Source organism: Aedes albopictus, chromosome 1 (genome assembly GCF_035046485.1).
Source record: "Aedes albopictus strain Foshan chromosome 1, AalbF5, whole genome shotgun sequence".
Taxonomy (NCBI): domain Eukaryota; kingdom Metazoa; phylum Arthropoda; class Insecta; order Diptera; family Culicidae; genus Aedes; species Aedes albopictus.
Genome location: NC_085136.1, coordinates 24,533,035 through 24,548,826, shown reverse-complemented (window position 1 = coordinate 24,548,826; position 15,792 = coordinate 24,533,035). Strand labels below are relative to the sequence as shown.

Genomic DNA, 15,792 nt, shown 5'->3' with positions numbered 1-15,792 from the left:
TACATGTCCGGTTCTTATTCGTCCAATTTGTATTGTTTCAAGAGTTGTCAAATTCAGTTCCCTAAACCATGGTCTATTGGTTATTATTTTGGAGTGTTCAAAGTGAAATCTACCTTTTTCTCTCGAAATTATTTCATATTGGTCCTGCCAGTTTCTATAAGTTTCATTTTTAAATAGATTAAACATGTCTGTCAAAGTATATCCTATTTGTTCCTCAGTGATTCTAGTTGTCCCCATCTTAGCCGCATAGTCTGCTCTATCATTCCCAATCAGCCCAATGTGTCCTGGTATCCACTGAATATGTATTTTCTCTATGTGTGATTTTTGTATTTCATTAACTAATTTAACTATAAGACTGTTTTCCGTTTCATGTGGTTTTAAAAGTAACGTGCAAGCATTTTTAGAGTCGGTGAATATAACTAGTTTTTCAATATTTTTACTATTTGCATATTGTACTGCGTTAATTATAGCCACTATTTCTGCACTTAAAATTGTGAACCCTGTTTTTAACTTGCTACTATATGATATCTTTTCTTGAATGTCATAATACCCGCAACCTACTAAGTTATTTATTATAGACCCATCTGTATATATTTGATAATAATTTTTATATTTTTGGGATATTATCTCTAATACTAATTGTTTTTGAGTGTTTATGTTTAATGTTTTCTTTTTAAGGTCTTTAATATCGTTTATGATGGTTAATTTATCATGAATTGTGTTGTCGTAATCTGGGTCTACCTTAGGTGCTAGTTGATAAAAGAAGAAGTTATTTAATGAAGCTGTTTTCTCTAAAAATGATGTGTGTTTAGGAATGGAGTCTTGACTCATGATCAAGATAAAAGTGTAACACTTATAACGCCTCCCGTGCGAATCAAATGGAGCTGTCACTTTTCCTTGCGGAAAAAATGTCCGCGCTATTATTCCGTAAGGAAAAGTAACGTTTCTCCCCATACTGGATCAGTTGTCAAAATTACTTGCGGAAAAAGAGGGAATTTTACTTGAGCGCTCTACTTGGCAACACGAAACTTAGCTTTACGCAAATGTTCAATCGTCTAAAATATTTGTTCACACGTCAAACACCAAAGAAAGTAGCAAGTAAACAAACCGATTATTCCATACACCACCCAGAAAGTGTAACCGACGCTTAAAATGTCTAGCAGCGAAACGAACCAATGTATGCTGAAACTGGTGGGAACATATTGTGGTGTGACAAAAAATTTCTGCAGGGAGTCGAATACGGTGCAAAAAAAGCAATACAGTGACGATTCGTTCGTTGAGAGCTCGTTAGATGGGCTGTCTCGATGGTTGAATGTTCACTGGTTGGGGCAAAACCCAACTAAAAAGCACTGTCAATGTCAAAATAGATGTCAAAACGAGTTTGACGTCTGACCGCCGTCGCATCACAGCTCCTGTATACAGAACGTTTACGAAAGTATGTGAGTGTTCCGTGACGTATTTCTCGTCACTTGCGTGTGTCTAGAGCATTTTGATCAGTTGTCAGTTGCCCCAACGAACGAACACGATTCGCTAATCGGGGCGCAGTCGTGACCCAACCAGCGAATCCGGACTGTATGAAAAAAGTTAAAGTTTGCTCCAAGATGGTTTTGTTTTGGGATGACTTTTTAACGAGTGAATGAAAACACGATTGACAGTGAGACGCGTCAAAAGCGCCGCCTCCTTGTGGTCATTCAAAAATGATGTACTGGAGGAACGGGGTCGTTGAAAATTGATGAAACTGGCGTCACGGGCGAATTGCCAGTCCCATATACTCAATTTAGTTGAAAATCGGATAAAAAATATCATAAAAATACGGTAAATTTTATTGTTACAACACCATTTTTTCGAAAAATATTCACCATTAAACGTATTGTAATTTACACAGCACACTCACCATCACCCCTATTGTTCTATACCATTCGGCGAATGGTAAATGGCACTTTTACAATAAAAAATGGTGGTCGTTATGTATCTTAACCATAAAATTTTGAGAAAATTTTCATACACTTTTTCGCGAAAAACAATAGAATGTATTGTGTTTTTATGAGACATTTTTAGGGCAATTTTCAAAAGAAAACAATATATCTTAATGTTTTTTCATTGTTCTTACAATACAAATACAATTAATTGAATGGCATCAAAAGAATCGTTGTTACAATAAAAATACAATAATATTTGTTGTTGTTTGTAAGCAGTTTTCGCTTTTGAAAATCCATAGAATTTATATTTTCCCCTAACATTTATATCCAGCATTTACGAGCACTAACGGCCGCCAGAATAATAGGCACATTTTATGATAAGAATCAAACACTCTGATGTCTGTCTGGTAAGTATTGCTTGGCAGCTGTTGATAAGATCTATCTTCAATCTGTTCAAATAACTGCCAAATATCACAAGTCAGACCTCAGGTCGTATGATCCATTAGCGTGGTTCAAAAAATCGTTTTTGCTCCACACCGCTTATTCGATTCCTAACCAGATTATACGTCTTCTCACAAAACTTGAGCTCATTTGGTTGAAAATTGAGACTGCACAAGCCCGTCAAAGTTTGTATGGAAATTACTATGGGAAAACGACTTTTTTCATTCAATAAACCGTAGCATTTCCCCAAGTGCCCTATTGGGTTAGTCGACCCTTGGTAATACTAGGCTACTCTATCAGCTACAACTTTGCCGAAGACCGCATTCAAATCGGACGCCTCATTAATTAGTTACCGATTTTTATCCAGAATCGAAATCTTTACTCATGATGGTTAAACTAATCAATGGGCATCACTGCATTCTGCAGTGGAACATAGTAGCCATGATTTCAGTGTGCTATCTTTGGCGCCATATGCAGCAATGTTGCCTGCTGGGAAGCTGGAGGATCATAGCTAAAGTTTGCCCAGTTGGATACAAATCGATAAGTAATTAATGAGGCGTCCGATTTGAATGCGGTCTTCGGCAAAGTTGTAGCTGATAGAGTAGCCTAGTATTACCAAGGGTCGATTAACCCAATAGGGCACTTGTGGAAATGCTACGGTCGATTGAATGAAAAACATCGTTTTCCCATAGTAATTCCCATACAAACTTTGACAGGCTTGTGCAGTCTCAATTTTCAACCAAATGATCTCAAATTTTGTGAGAAGGCATATAATCTGGTTAGGAATCTAATAAGCGGTGTGGAGCAAAAACGATTTTTTGAACCACGCTAATGATCCATACCATAAATCGTTCACAATTCATGTGGCCATTAGTATCTGTAAATGCTGGGGAAAAATGTTACCGAGAAATATGAATTCTCTGGTTTTTCAAAGGCGAAATCTGTTTACATAACAACAAATATTATTGCATGTTTATTTTAACATCGGTTCAATTGACATTTATTTGTATTTGTATTGTTATCAATGATAGTTTACTATTTACTGGATTCCTTTAATTTATTGGAAAACATTAGAAAAATCATTGTTCATCTTTTTCTTGTCGTAACATCCTCACTTGGCTAAAACCTGATTTTCAGCTAGTTTCCTATAAGTACTTCCTCAGTTATTCATTGAGAGCTTCCTCTGCCAACGCGGCTTGACGTCTGTCAGTCGTTGAAGTTTAATTATTCGCTTAATTAATTCGATAACCGAAACATCTATTGTATTCAAATTTAGAACGAAAACTATAAAAAAATATGTCAAGTGATTTTGTATTTGATTATACAAACATGATCCAAGCCAAGATCCAAGCAACAATAATATTTATTGTTATTTATTTGTTACGAATTGTTTTTAAGTGTAATTGACAAATAAACTCTTTTTTTAATAAGAAGTCCATGAGAACTTTGCAGGCACTTTTGCAACTATTTAAAAACAACTTAAATTATTTTTTACTGATAGTAACTTTAAATTTTTATAGAACTATTGAAAAACAATCGAATCAATTAGTCACAAATAAAGCTAATGTTCACTTATTGTACGATCTATATGGGTTTGATTTCTATTGTAAAAAGTAACAATATATCTACTATGTGTTTTATTATGAACAATAAAACCAGTCATATGTTAATAATATTTACCATGTAATGAATGGTATTTTTTTATCCGGGCGACTAGCGAAGTTGGATTTTTCTCCAAATCCATGCGTTTGACCTAACTTTGGAAATGGTGCGCTGTATAGTAAACCTGGTGTGCTATACAGCGCACCACTTCCGAAGTTAGGTCCGACGCACGGATTTGGAGAAAAACCCAACTTCGCCAGTCGAACATTTCGGGTTTCAACTGCACCACAGAGAACAGACGTTTAAGCTCGAACAAAAATACGTCGAAATCGTGTGTAAAGGATTTAAGTGTACCTCAACGCCACCAACGGAGACTGCCCCACATATAAAGTCGATTTGACACCACGATGGCAGTGTTCATCGTTAAAATGCACTAGCCCACAAAGCGACACGAGCGCCAAACTGCCAAAAACGGCGAGCACTGGAAACAAATATGACAACACAACAATGTAAGTGATGGGACGCTAGCGCCGCGCAACGGGAGCATAACCACATACTCTGATATGACCGTTACAAAGTTTTACACAAGGCAGAAAGCGAAGATAGACGTCTGTTCTCTGTGACTGCACGGAGAATATTGATTGTTGACCCTATGGTTAGTTTTTATCCGGGTGGCCAGATATCTTTCGGCGAGAGCTTATTTTCGACCTGTTCGGATAACCCTTTTCAATCATTGCTGCCAACGTCCAGCCAGGAAAAAAACCAAACCGCGGATTGTTTACTATCAGAAAAGTGCAAAAAAAAGTGTTGAAAAAACAGAAAAAAACAAAATTTTTAACTTGGAAAATAATAAAAATTGTAATAGTTTAGTAGAATAGCTTGGCCACAAAATGTTGTACATCGAAAGCGTGAGTTAAAAGTGCATTTTTGAAGGCACAGCATGAATTATCGATCTTCTCTGCAGCTCACCGTTTCCGGAATTCCTGGATTTGACGACCACTCGCTTCGCTTCCGTTCGGGTCTGAACCTGCTCCGGCACGATCGCCTTCAACAGCAACAACGGTCGCCCTCTTCGTATGCCATTCGGTTTCTGGTGTGGTTCCTGAATCACGCGGAACCGGTGGACCTGCAGCTTGAAATGGCTTTTGGGAAGTCTTCCTACCTGGAGATTCGCATCCGATCCGATCAGCCCCAGTATGCGTTCGGAGTGATGAGCGGGAAGAAGAACCGGGAACAGAATTTGATAAGCTTGCGCCGGGTGTTGTCCCGACCGCTCTCGGTGGTGGTGGATGGTGGGAAGGTGCAGCTGCCGGTGGAGGAGTTCCAGTCGGAGATGCAACAGCTGGGACTGCGGTTCGGCACCGGCCGGTTTCCGATGCTGAACGTTATCCGGGGGGAGGATCTGGAGCGGTGGATCAAATCGGCGCGCAAGCTGTGGGAGATAATTCATGACGTGTTCCAGGTGGAGGTGTTCCGTCGGATGCAGACTTCGGATCAAAACCGGAAGGGGTTCTGCCGGCAGAAGATGAACAACGCGCTGGCCGCGGATTACCAGGACCGGATCGACGAGCTGCAGGGACGGATAAATGGGAGTAAAATGTTTCGGAAGCTGCTGATGACATTGGAGATGAATGCGGCGGTGGTAGCCCAGAAGGAGGTTGAGGCTTACGAAGGGACATGCAAGCGTTACGAGGGGAAGTTAGCGGAAGCAGTATCCCAAGCGGAAGTGTTGGACGAAAAGAGAAAGGAGCTTGAAGATCGATTGGATGAACAAGACAGTGTGGTTCCGGATGTCCGGGAGCTTCTCGAGGCAGATTTGGAGGGGGAACGCGAGGAGGAAGAATGCTGTTTAGCTGGGTTGCAATCGGAAGAGCAATCCCTAGAAGTGGCCAGTGAGCTCTGCCACGATATAGAAAGTCTGGTTCGGAAGATGCAAGGCTCCGTGGATAGCATGCTGGGTCGTATGGATAAATGGCTTCAAGCTCAAAGAAAAATTGCGCAGCTGGAAGTGGAATTGGAAATTAATGAGAACTGTTTGCATGCCGCGGTATTGTCACCAAAGATTCGAGCAAGTTCCATTAACGAGTTTCGCGTTTCCCTGGAAAAGTACCTGGCGAATTCTGAAACACGTTCGAAAGAGTTCTCGCATGCAGTGGAAATGCTCAATCTGACTGTAGTTGCTCAAAGGCAGCATCTTGCGGTTGGGACAATGGACAGAGAGCGCGCAGTTCGAGCCGAGCGGGGCAAGGATTCCATCGAAGAGTGGACCGAAATCGCTAGAAAGTTCACGTGAGTATGGTAAACCCTCTCTAGTGACATAGGCAATTTGCAAACAAATTTGCAACTCTCACTAATTTGCTTTTCTTTTCCCTCGTTTCAGTGAAGCAAAACTCCTGGCTGTGTTCCTTCAGACGGAGGTTCGTCAGAAAACGGCTCATCTGCTGCAGCATATCCCCGAGAATCTTTCACTGGAATCCGTCCAGGGCATGGCCGCGATCCAATACTTTCTTCTCAAAACGGACGATCAATCGCCGTTGAAGCAAAACTTCCTCGGTTTCGTCTGGCAGCACCTGAAGTTCAAGGAATCTAGCCTTGCGGCTAAGGTGGCAGCTTTGGCCATGCCTCACCTCGCGGATCTGTTGCATGTGGCTGTTTTCCAGGAACACGATCCGATGATCGATTTGATCAACCAGCTCTCGTCGAGACACTCGTATCACGTTTTGCCGCTGAATGTGTTTTCCGCACCGAAAACGACCAAAAAGATTCCGTCACGAGTTCGTCCACTGACCAGCTTGCTCATCGACAGTCCTTTGAAGCGGGTTCTGACGGAACTGATGGACAAATACTACTACACGAATGCACCTTACGCCCAAGTAGCTGAAGCCGTAGATCCGGAAATCCTCTTGATCTGTGCTCATGATGATGACGAGATGGTTATCGGCGATGGTCTCGTAGCCGGGGGATGGACCCGAAACGCCGAACGTACGCTGGAAAAACTGTCCGAAGCTGTATCACTTCAGGTGGAGATTGTCCGGCTCAAGTCCGAACTCAGAAAGCAGTACGAGGTCATTCCGAAGCTGGAGGAATGCATGGAACAAATTTGGAACGACATCCAGGAATTGCGACAGGATGCGTTCGATCGGTAAGTAAACGTAACGGATGGTTGCGAGATTTGCACCTGTTCTAAATTCATTATTATCGCAGTCGAATTTCGCACACGATTTCGTAACGGCTAACGTACACAAGCTCACTTGAGTTCAAGACAAGGTCATCTGCTGCACAACAGTTGAACAAAATAAGTTTGATCAGTGTTATATGTAGCTGGGGAAAGATATTGCAGTGGATTTTCAAATTATCACCGAAGTCGAAACCCATTAAGCATGGAATAGTTACAGATACCATCATCTACGATAATCTAAACCGTCAAACCGTTATCTATGCAAGCAGGGAGGCCACCCGAGAGTTGGCCCAGGCCCTTATGGGGACTGGGCTCAGAGCCGGATCAGCGTTAATCAAGAGTGTTCATCTGAACCTGCTTAGTTGCCCCAGTTAGTTCCCTAAGCTGGACACGCTTCTGGAACGTACGCCATGGTTTTATGGGACGGACGACAGCGTCGACCAGGATCATTGGCGACTACTTCATTTGCAGTGATGGATAGTGGCTCTAAGGGGGACCCAACAGAATAGACTTCTAAATCCATCAACAACAACTATGTGATCGAGAGTGGAGAAGCAGAGGTAACGGCGTTGAACCCGGTCGCGCGATGAGAACTGACGAGATCGCCACTACGATGGGGCTGATGTACCCACCAGCCAGCAGATGGCAGGAGGTTCAACAGGAGAAGCACGAGGTAGCGCAACTGACAACCGAGGACCTCACGCGGGCACTGAACCACCGACGAACCGACGTGACAGTGGTGTTTCAAAACTGTTCCCCCTTAATTTAACGGTCGACCAGCAAAGCGAGCGAACCCTTCTGTCAAATCAGCGCAGACGCGAACCTTTTCCTATATGAACACACGGGGGTTTTGGATCAAGCTAGAAAACCAACGCGAACCGTTATAGAGGTGGCGGTAGTGTTCAGCTATGTTTCGTCATGGAGTCGCGGACAATCAATTTGAATTTGTTGTAGCTGTCACGTCGGTTCGTCGGTGACTGAACCGCAACAGGAGCGGACTACCAAAGATGGTTGATGGTTGCCGAACAGCTGGATGAGCTGATCGGCTACACGAGTGGGCGGACTACCATCATCAAGGACCTGAAACAGGGCCTGTTGAAGCTCCACAAATCGCTGGCTCTAGCCAAGAAGGAGTATGATCTACTAGTCGAAGAGCTGAGTGCGGCTGACGCGAGCAAGAAGGAGCGGTCCACCCAAACCGACAGTTTCCTCTTCCTGGTAATGCGACGGTGCAGCACGAAACCATGCAGCTCGCCGGAACCGTAGCGGAGAGGTCAAACCGCACTACGCTTCGAGCTGCATGTCCGAAGCCTGCCGAGGAGACGCGGCCCAAGAAGCGTCTGGCAGCGGCGGGCGGAAAGCCAAAGAGGAAAAAAGAACGGCCAGTGCGAGTAACCAGGCTGCCAGGACAGGAGAGTTGATGCTAGTGTTGAAGGAGGCGTTCAAGAAAGGTACCTCCTACAAGGCACTAGCTCAAAAGGTATTAGACGAAAAAGTGCTGGTAAGAGCCCTAACGGCGGAGGCGACACTCCAGTGACCACCGGACGAGATCACCGACGCAGAAAGGCTTGCAGCCGCAGCACAGCAGTGCAAGGGAGATGCACCAAGTGCATCGATCTGCGTACGAAAGGGCCCGGCAGGCACGCAGATCTCCACGAACAAGCTCCCCGCAGGGGAGGTGAGCAAGGCGACTGCAGTCGGTAAGATCAAGGTAGGCCCATGTGCCCCCTCAGCATATACAGTAGACGTTCGATAACTGCAACATGTTTACGTTTCAGTTAGCGAACAAAATTCGATAACTGCAACGTCAGATAGGCGTCAACAACCCATCAATTGACGTTAAATGAAAGAAAAATTCATTCGATTGTTCATTTGGGCTAACTTGGCGCACCGTTTTGACGGATAGCGGTGCGATAACTGCAAATTTGTTGCACTTACCGGACTTGCAGTTAAAAAGCATTGCAGGTCAACCGTTTGCACCGACCGAACGTCTACTGTACGAGACGCCAGTGGCGTGCTTCAAGTGCTTTGAGCAAGAACATAAGTCGTAGGCATGTAAAAGGCCCCGACAGGAGCAAGCTATGTAGAAGGTGCGAAGGGGAAGGCCATATCGCTAGGGAGTGCCACTCGACACCAAAATGCCTGATTTGCACGGTGAACAAGGATCACACGACGGGTGGGCTTAAATGTCCAGGCACGTGAGAAGGTCGAACCAACCGATGATAATAAAGGTTACACAGCTAAACCTGAACCACGGTGAAGCCACACAACAGTTGCTGTGGCAATCAGTCTCGGAGTCAGACATCGCCCTACTACCGGACCCAACCGGTCGTTTTCCGGCCAGGAAATAATTTCCATGTCGCACGAGGGCTTCGCAATAGCGAAGATCAACGGGGTGTACTACTGCAGTTGTTATGCCCCTCCCAGGCGGCCGATAAACCAGTTCTCGTCTATGCTGGATTCGCTATCAAGCGCACTAGTGGAATTGAGCCCCGGTGGAGGCTTCAACGCCTGGGCGGTTGAGAGGGGTTGCCGCATGACTAACCTGAGAGGCTGGGCTCTACTCGTAGCTATGGCTACACTGAACGTAGATGTCGCGAATGTAGGCGACAAAAAAACTTACTACAGTAGCAACGGTGCAGAGTCCATGATACACGCACAATGACCATCTGGTGATTCGATACAGGGTGGAACACGGAGGAAGACGGTCACAGCCGAAGGTCATCGGGGATGACTGACCTTGCGATAAGCCGACATTTGTGGAGCGATTGCTTATGGAGAGTAACACCGACGATCTATCCTGCGCTGATCTAGTCGGGACCCTAAGCCGTGCATACAATGCCGCAATGCCAAGGCGATCCCTACCCTGAAATGGACGCAAACCGGTATAGTGGTGGTGTCGTGGAACACCGCGCATCCTGCCTAAGAGTAAGTAGGAGGATGCAAAAAGCTCTCACCGATGAGGGTAGATTGGAGCGAAGCAAGGCCTACACTGCCGTGAATCGCATAAAACCAGCAAAGATGGGACTGATATGCAGTACAGGGCGGCTAAACTAGCACTGAACAAAGAGATTGAGGCGCGTAAGCGGGCGTGCAGGCTCCCCATATGTCCAGAATGTTCAGATTGCGACGAGACTACGGAGCACGTGCTCTTTGAAAGCCAACGCTTCCTGGAGCAAAGGTCGAGTTTCAGGAGATATGCGGTAGAGATATCACTCCTGACAACACTTCTGAAAGGATGTGTACCTGGGCGGACAAGTGAGATTTTGCATATCAAATGATCACAAGGTTTACTTATAGATTCGATGACGTATAGTCAAGTGAGTCCTTAGGTAGTTAAATACAATTTCTATTTCCCTTGAACTAAACTACTCCACACCGTACCTTCAAACAATTTTCATTACTTCCAGATATCGTCAGTTGCATCAATCTTTCCCAAAAATCTCCGAGATGCCTTCCGTCCTGAAACAACTGTTCCACCAGAAAACTATTCTTGTTCAGCAGGACGTTCGTTTCAATCTCCTCACAAAGTTTTCGCAACATCTCAAAACCAACAAGCTCAACAGTCGTGATTGGTATAAACAACGAGCTGAGGATCTACAAAAATCCCTGGATGAAGCTCGTCAAAAGCACGACGCACACGAATACGATCGAGATCTGATTCAGTTCAAGCACGACGTTCGCAAGCTGGGCGAACTGCTAGTCCAGGCAGAATCCCTCCACGCGATCAGTTTGCCGTTGGAGCTTCACAAGACGCTTATGAAATCTCTAACAGAACATCAGGAAGAATTGAAAGCCCCATTGCAAGTCCTCGAAAATGAGCGTATCAACGTTCTGAACACTTTCGAAATCTCCAACCAGCTGGATCTTGTCCAGCGGCAGATGATTGAACCGGAGCGAACGATGTTATCCTACAACTACCTCTTCCTCGAACTGGCCGCCTTCCTCCAAAATCTACGCTGTCAATATCCAGCCATCAAATTTCAACAGTCCAAGCCCAAAACCGTCAGCACGAACCTGCAACGCGTGTACGAAGCGAGGCAAGTCCTGAACCACACCCAGCCGGCCTACTCGTCGGAGGAAATCGAACGATTCAAGGTCCGTGTCGGGCTCTGTCGAGCTGAGCTGGACCTCCTGACCGACCACCGAAAATTTGTCGTGGCCAACATGACGCTCCCGTGCATGGACAAACTGATGGCCCTCAAGCTGCGGCTGATAACCCAGATGGTGGCCGAGTTGCCCGGATATCTGGGCGAAACCGGAAGTCTCCGGTTGAACTTCCAGTACGATCAAACGAAATGCTCGCAGGAAGCTTTGGGTGCGGTAAGTGCTTTATTCTTGCTAACGTGTTTTGTAAATTGGCAACCTTTTATCGTGTCTTCCACAGGTTGCGTTCCAAATGGACTACATAGTTGGGCTGATGGTGGACTTCGTGGACGATGACGGCACCGTTATCTGGTGCCTCAACGGCAATTCAGCAGTACTGCCCCACCTGATGTTCTTCCTGTCGTTGTTGGGCGTCGAAGGGTGTAAACTTCTGGTGTTGGATAACACTTTCGTGGTAAGTTGGTTCGAAATGCCTATGCAGGGTAGGTACTATTTTAATTTTATTTGGATTCATTCCAGAACCTTTCACAAGAGGAACGGCAACATGCACACAAGCTTTTGGAACTTGTGTCACGTAGCATGCAGATTTTCGCTGCTGTCGAATGAATGGAGTTGCAGTCATTGATTTTTCTGTACATTCAGTGATGTACGTTTCAGATATTATTTTTTATATTTATTGTTGTGTAAGTTAAACAATTTTAACAAATAGACCTCTCAAATATTTCATCATCCTCTTACTTTTCAAATCATATCCATACCTTCCATCTTGTCTTGTGTATGCTCCTCGTCGTCTTGTACATCCCTGATATCTTGCGAATACAATATTTGCAGGGCTGTTATCCGGCATTCTTGCAACATGTCCTGGCCAATGGTTCACCACCATTCTCCTGCTCGTCACAGCAGTCACGCTTTGTAAACCAGACTATAATCACTTGAATATTGAGTGAATTAGACCTGAATCACTTGCATTGGCGGAGCCAGCATTTTCTTTTTTCTTTCTCACTCTCCTAAACATACACGAGAAAGATGGAAGAGGAGGCAGCTTGCCTCCATTTGCGAAGACTCACATTTACATTTACATTAGCGTAACCTAGCGGCAGATTTGCTAACCAAACTGTGAATGTTGCGTAACTCACCGGAACAATTAAGTTTCAATGCTGAAGTTATTGTTATAAATACATCTAATGCCGTTTCACTAAAAACTTTCCCTTCTTTCAATGAAGGCGGTTCTTTTGATTCTTTTAACCCTCTATACTTCCCATGGTTGCTCTAGAGCACCATCGATTTTCGATGAACTCGAGACAAACGGAATCAGATGAATATGATGCAATAGTTTTTAGAATATGATGGTAATGCCATTAGGTAAACCTAATTCCCAACTACTTGTTTCAATAGTGGAACTATTGATAAACAATCAAATTACTATTGATTTTTTTACTAAATTTTTAAACTTAATTTTTGTTCGTTGATTTTGAAAAATTTCACCAATTTTCAATAACTTTTGTTCAAGTACTTTTTTCCAGTGCTAGCTATCAAAGCTACTGATGCTATAGCGGCAAAATCGGATGCGCTATTTTTCCCGTTTTTTGCTTGTTTTCTCCGCGTAATAACTATCGTCGAGTTACAAAAGTGGACAAGTACACTCGGAACCGTCCCACTCCGGTCGAAAATGCACCTAGTGCGTTTTCTAACATAATTATTCGCCGCGATTACGATAAACCCAAATCGCTAACCTCAAACATTGAGACCGATGTTTGTTGTGATGCCAAGCGGATGAAGCGGAGCCATCCAATTCCAAACGCGGCCGATGCGATGGATGCTACTCCCAGCAGCCAATCGGTGCAACCGTCGATCGTTTCCCAGAACATATTCGAAACGCTATCCTCTGTCGACCCGGACGGCGATGTAAACAACGCACCGCAATCATCTCTCTCCACCACGAAAAAAAGTCGTCGCCCACCGCCGATTACAATTACAAGGGCACGAAAGACACTCGAGAGTTGTTGAATTCGGTCAATGTTCCGCAAACCGCGTACCGTATGAAAGCAGTTAAATCCGGTACCCAGCTAAATGCGACGGATAACAACTTTTTCGACGCTGTAATCCAGGCGCTGCAGAACTCCAACACGGAGTTCTTCACTTATACTCCCTCACACCAGCAGCCGGTGCGGTTCATCCTCTCGGGTCTCACTCTGTACGACCTGACAATAGAGTTAAAAAACTATAGAGGTTTATTACCTCTATTGACCTGACCGAGCTGAAGCAAGAGTTGGAGATGAATGATGTGCGACCGACGGAGTTGAAAGTGTTCTCACGGAAAATGTGCGGCCCAGAAGAAAGTGTGCTTTATCTACTGTACTTTGCGAAAGGTACTGTTGGACTTTCGGAGCTTCGAAGAGTCAACACTCTATTCAGCACAATAGTGAGCTGGAGATTCTTCAGCAGAAAACCTGATGATGCAGTCCAATGTCATCGCGGACATGGGACGCGGTATTGCAACGTGTCTCCTCTTTGCGTGAAATGTGGCGAAAAGCACCTTACAACGGATTGTAAGCTTCCAGCCAGGACCAACCTTAGCAGTGCCTCCACTACTCGCAAAGAAATTCGATGTGCAAACTGCAGTGGTAATCACACAGCGAACAACTAGAAACATCTCCAAAGTGCAAGGAGCTGGTTCCCAGGAGCCGTCCAATCAGAATTCTAATCTTTTCACCATCACTGAATTCATGTGTTTGGCGAAAGACCTTTTTCTACGTCTGCAAGACTGTCGTACCAAGGAACAGCAATTCCTAGCTCTGTCAGAGCTGATCCTGGAAGTACGTATATAATGGCTAATCCGACTTCGTTGCGCATAGTGAACTGGAATGGTAGATCCATTCATAATAAACAATTAGAATTTTTCGAATTTGCTCAACGACAGAACATAGACGTGGCAGTCGTAACAGAAACCTGGTTACGACCACAGAACAGATAGGCATCTTAGAGCAAATTGAAAATTCCATCCACTTATGTGGTAAATTTTGACATTCATTGCGCAATAAAATGATTTTTTCTTGCTTGAAATTCACAGTGCATGCTCTCGTCTAAAATGACAAGCACGGCTAGTCTAAAACCGTTTGACGTTTCGGTGGAACTCGCCTATTTATGAACACACTGAAAAAAGTTGACACGGCCGATTCATGTATTTGATTTATGAACTGTTCCATAAACGTCAAAGTTAGTCAGATGTGTTTTCCATTGAATTCAATGGTTTATACACCGCAGATTAATTTGATTCACAACATGAACTTCACAACAGAGCTTACATCACCGAATTAAATGTAAGTCACATCATCTTAATATTTGTTACACCTGGCGTTCAGTAAGCTTTATCTTTAACTGAACCCGATAGCCAAATCATCACAATCTCATATGTGATGCGATTGAAATTGAAATAATTTCCAAACGAATTTGCGCTATTGTTTTTTTAATGAATGCATGTGTATGTATCATAACTGGTGACATATAACTCACGAAAAAAAACCTCAAACGTGTTTCATCATGGCCACCATGAAGAACGTGAGTTAAGACGTGAGCCGCTATTTTATTTTTCTTAACTCCACTCAATTTAGGGTTATTTTTTTTAACTATTTCCAGGAGAATACATCGATAGGCCAGTGCCCAGAGTTTGAGTGGTACAACTTTGATTATCCTATCCTCGATTCCGTCACGGGAAGGTTCATTTATTACGTCCATCGTTTTCGGGATTTCTAGAATGTCACACTATTTCCCTATACCTAATACACGTACTGTCACACTTTTATAGACTCCCCCTCCCCCATATGGTGGAAGTAATTTTTAAACGTTTTCCACTCTGTTCTGCTTCATTGTAGAGCTAGCATCTATTTCAACCGCCTTTTGATTTCCACTTGTCGGAAATTATTCGTTCTCCGAGGGAATTCTTCCAGGATATTTTTCAATGAATGTTTCATTTTGTCAACACCCAGGAAGTCGATTGACGCTTTCCGGGTTTAATTTGCGCCCTCTGACTCGCTATTTTCCTATACCTAATACACGTACTGTCACTTTTTTCTAGACCCCTCTCCCAAATGTTGGACGTAATTTAATAACGTTCCCTGTGAAGTATGAAAATAATCAATCATTTTACATATCAACGATATTCTTCGCAGTGTTGGTAAACTCACACTCAAAACTGGCTCATGAACGGCTCCTGCGTGAGCAAACTCGCGTGCGATTCTGAATCATTTTCTCACGCACGAGATTTTCATGCAAAATCTCGCTCTCACGAGTTTAGCGCCGAAATCTCGTTCGCTTGTAGAACGAATCCAAATCAATAAACGACATTCTTTATTGTTGTACGCAAGATTTAGTCTTATTCTATTATACAATCCTAAAAACTTCGTTGTAAATATTATCCGTTGCAAGAAAATAGAGAGCGAAAATGGCACAAAATCGCTAATAGACCTCCGCTGGTGTCTTTTACAATAAGTGCGCGAATGGGCCAAAGAATACTGCGCCGAAAACACCAACACGATTTACCGCACT

The 15,792-nt window shown here is 43.9% G+C and overlaps 1 protein-coding gene across 2 annotated transcripts; it reads left to right on the top strand.

Annotated features, from left to right (window-relative positions):
• The first annotated feature begins 4,692 nt into the window (after nucleotides 1-4,692).
• On the top strand, nucleotides 4,693-11,973 carry LOC109415244 (uncharacterized). Of its 2 annotated transcripts, XM_019689139.3 has the most exons (6): nucleotides 4,693-4,870; nucleotides 4,927-6,251; nucleotides 6,343-7,104; nucleotides 10,551-11,463; nucleotides 11,528-11,701; nucleotides 11,767-11,973. In XM_019689139.3, the coding sequence occupies exons 1-6, from the start codon at nucleotides 4,853-4,855 to the stop codon at nucleotides 11,851-11,853; spliced, it is 3,279 nt and encodes a 1,092-aa protein (XP_019544684.2). In that variant the 5' UTR covers nucleotides 4,693-4,852; the 3' UTR covers nucleotides 11,854-11,973. The 2 variants fall into 2 exon arrangements, with proteins under 2 accessions (XP_019544684.2, XP_062700211.1); XM_062844227.1 differs by having other exon boundaries at nucleotides 4,740-6,251.
• Nucleotides 11,974-15,792: the final 3,819 nt, after the last annotated feature.

Coding starts and splice junctions, on each gene's coding strand:
- LOC109415244 (XM_062844227.1), top strand. CDS start 4,903: ATGAATTATCGATCTTCTCTGCAGCTCACCGTTTCCGGAATTCCTGGA. Junction 7,105..10,550: donor CGACAGGATGCGTTCGATCG/GTAAGTAAACGT, acceptor CATTACTTCCAG/ATATCGTCAGTTGCATCAAT. Junction 11,464..11,527: donor CGCAGGAAGCTTTGGGTGCG/GTAAGTGCTTTA, acceptor TGTCTTCCACAG/GTTGCGTTCCAAATGGACTA.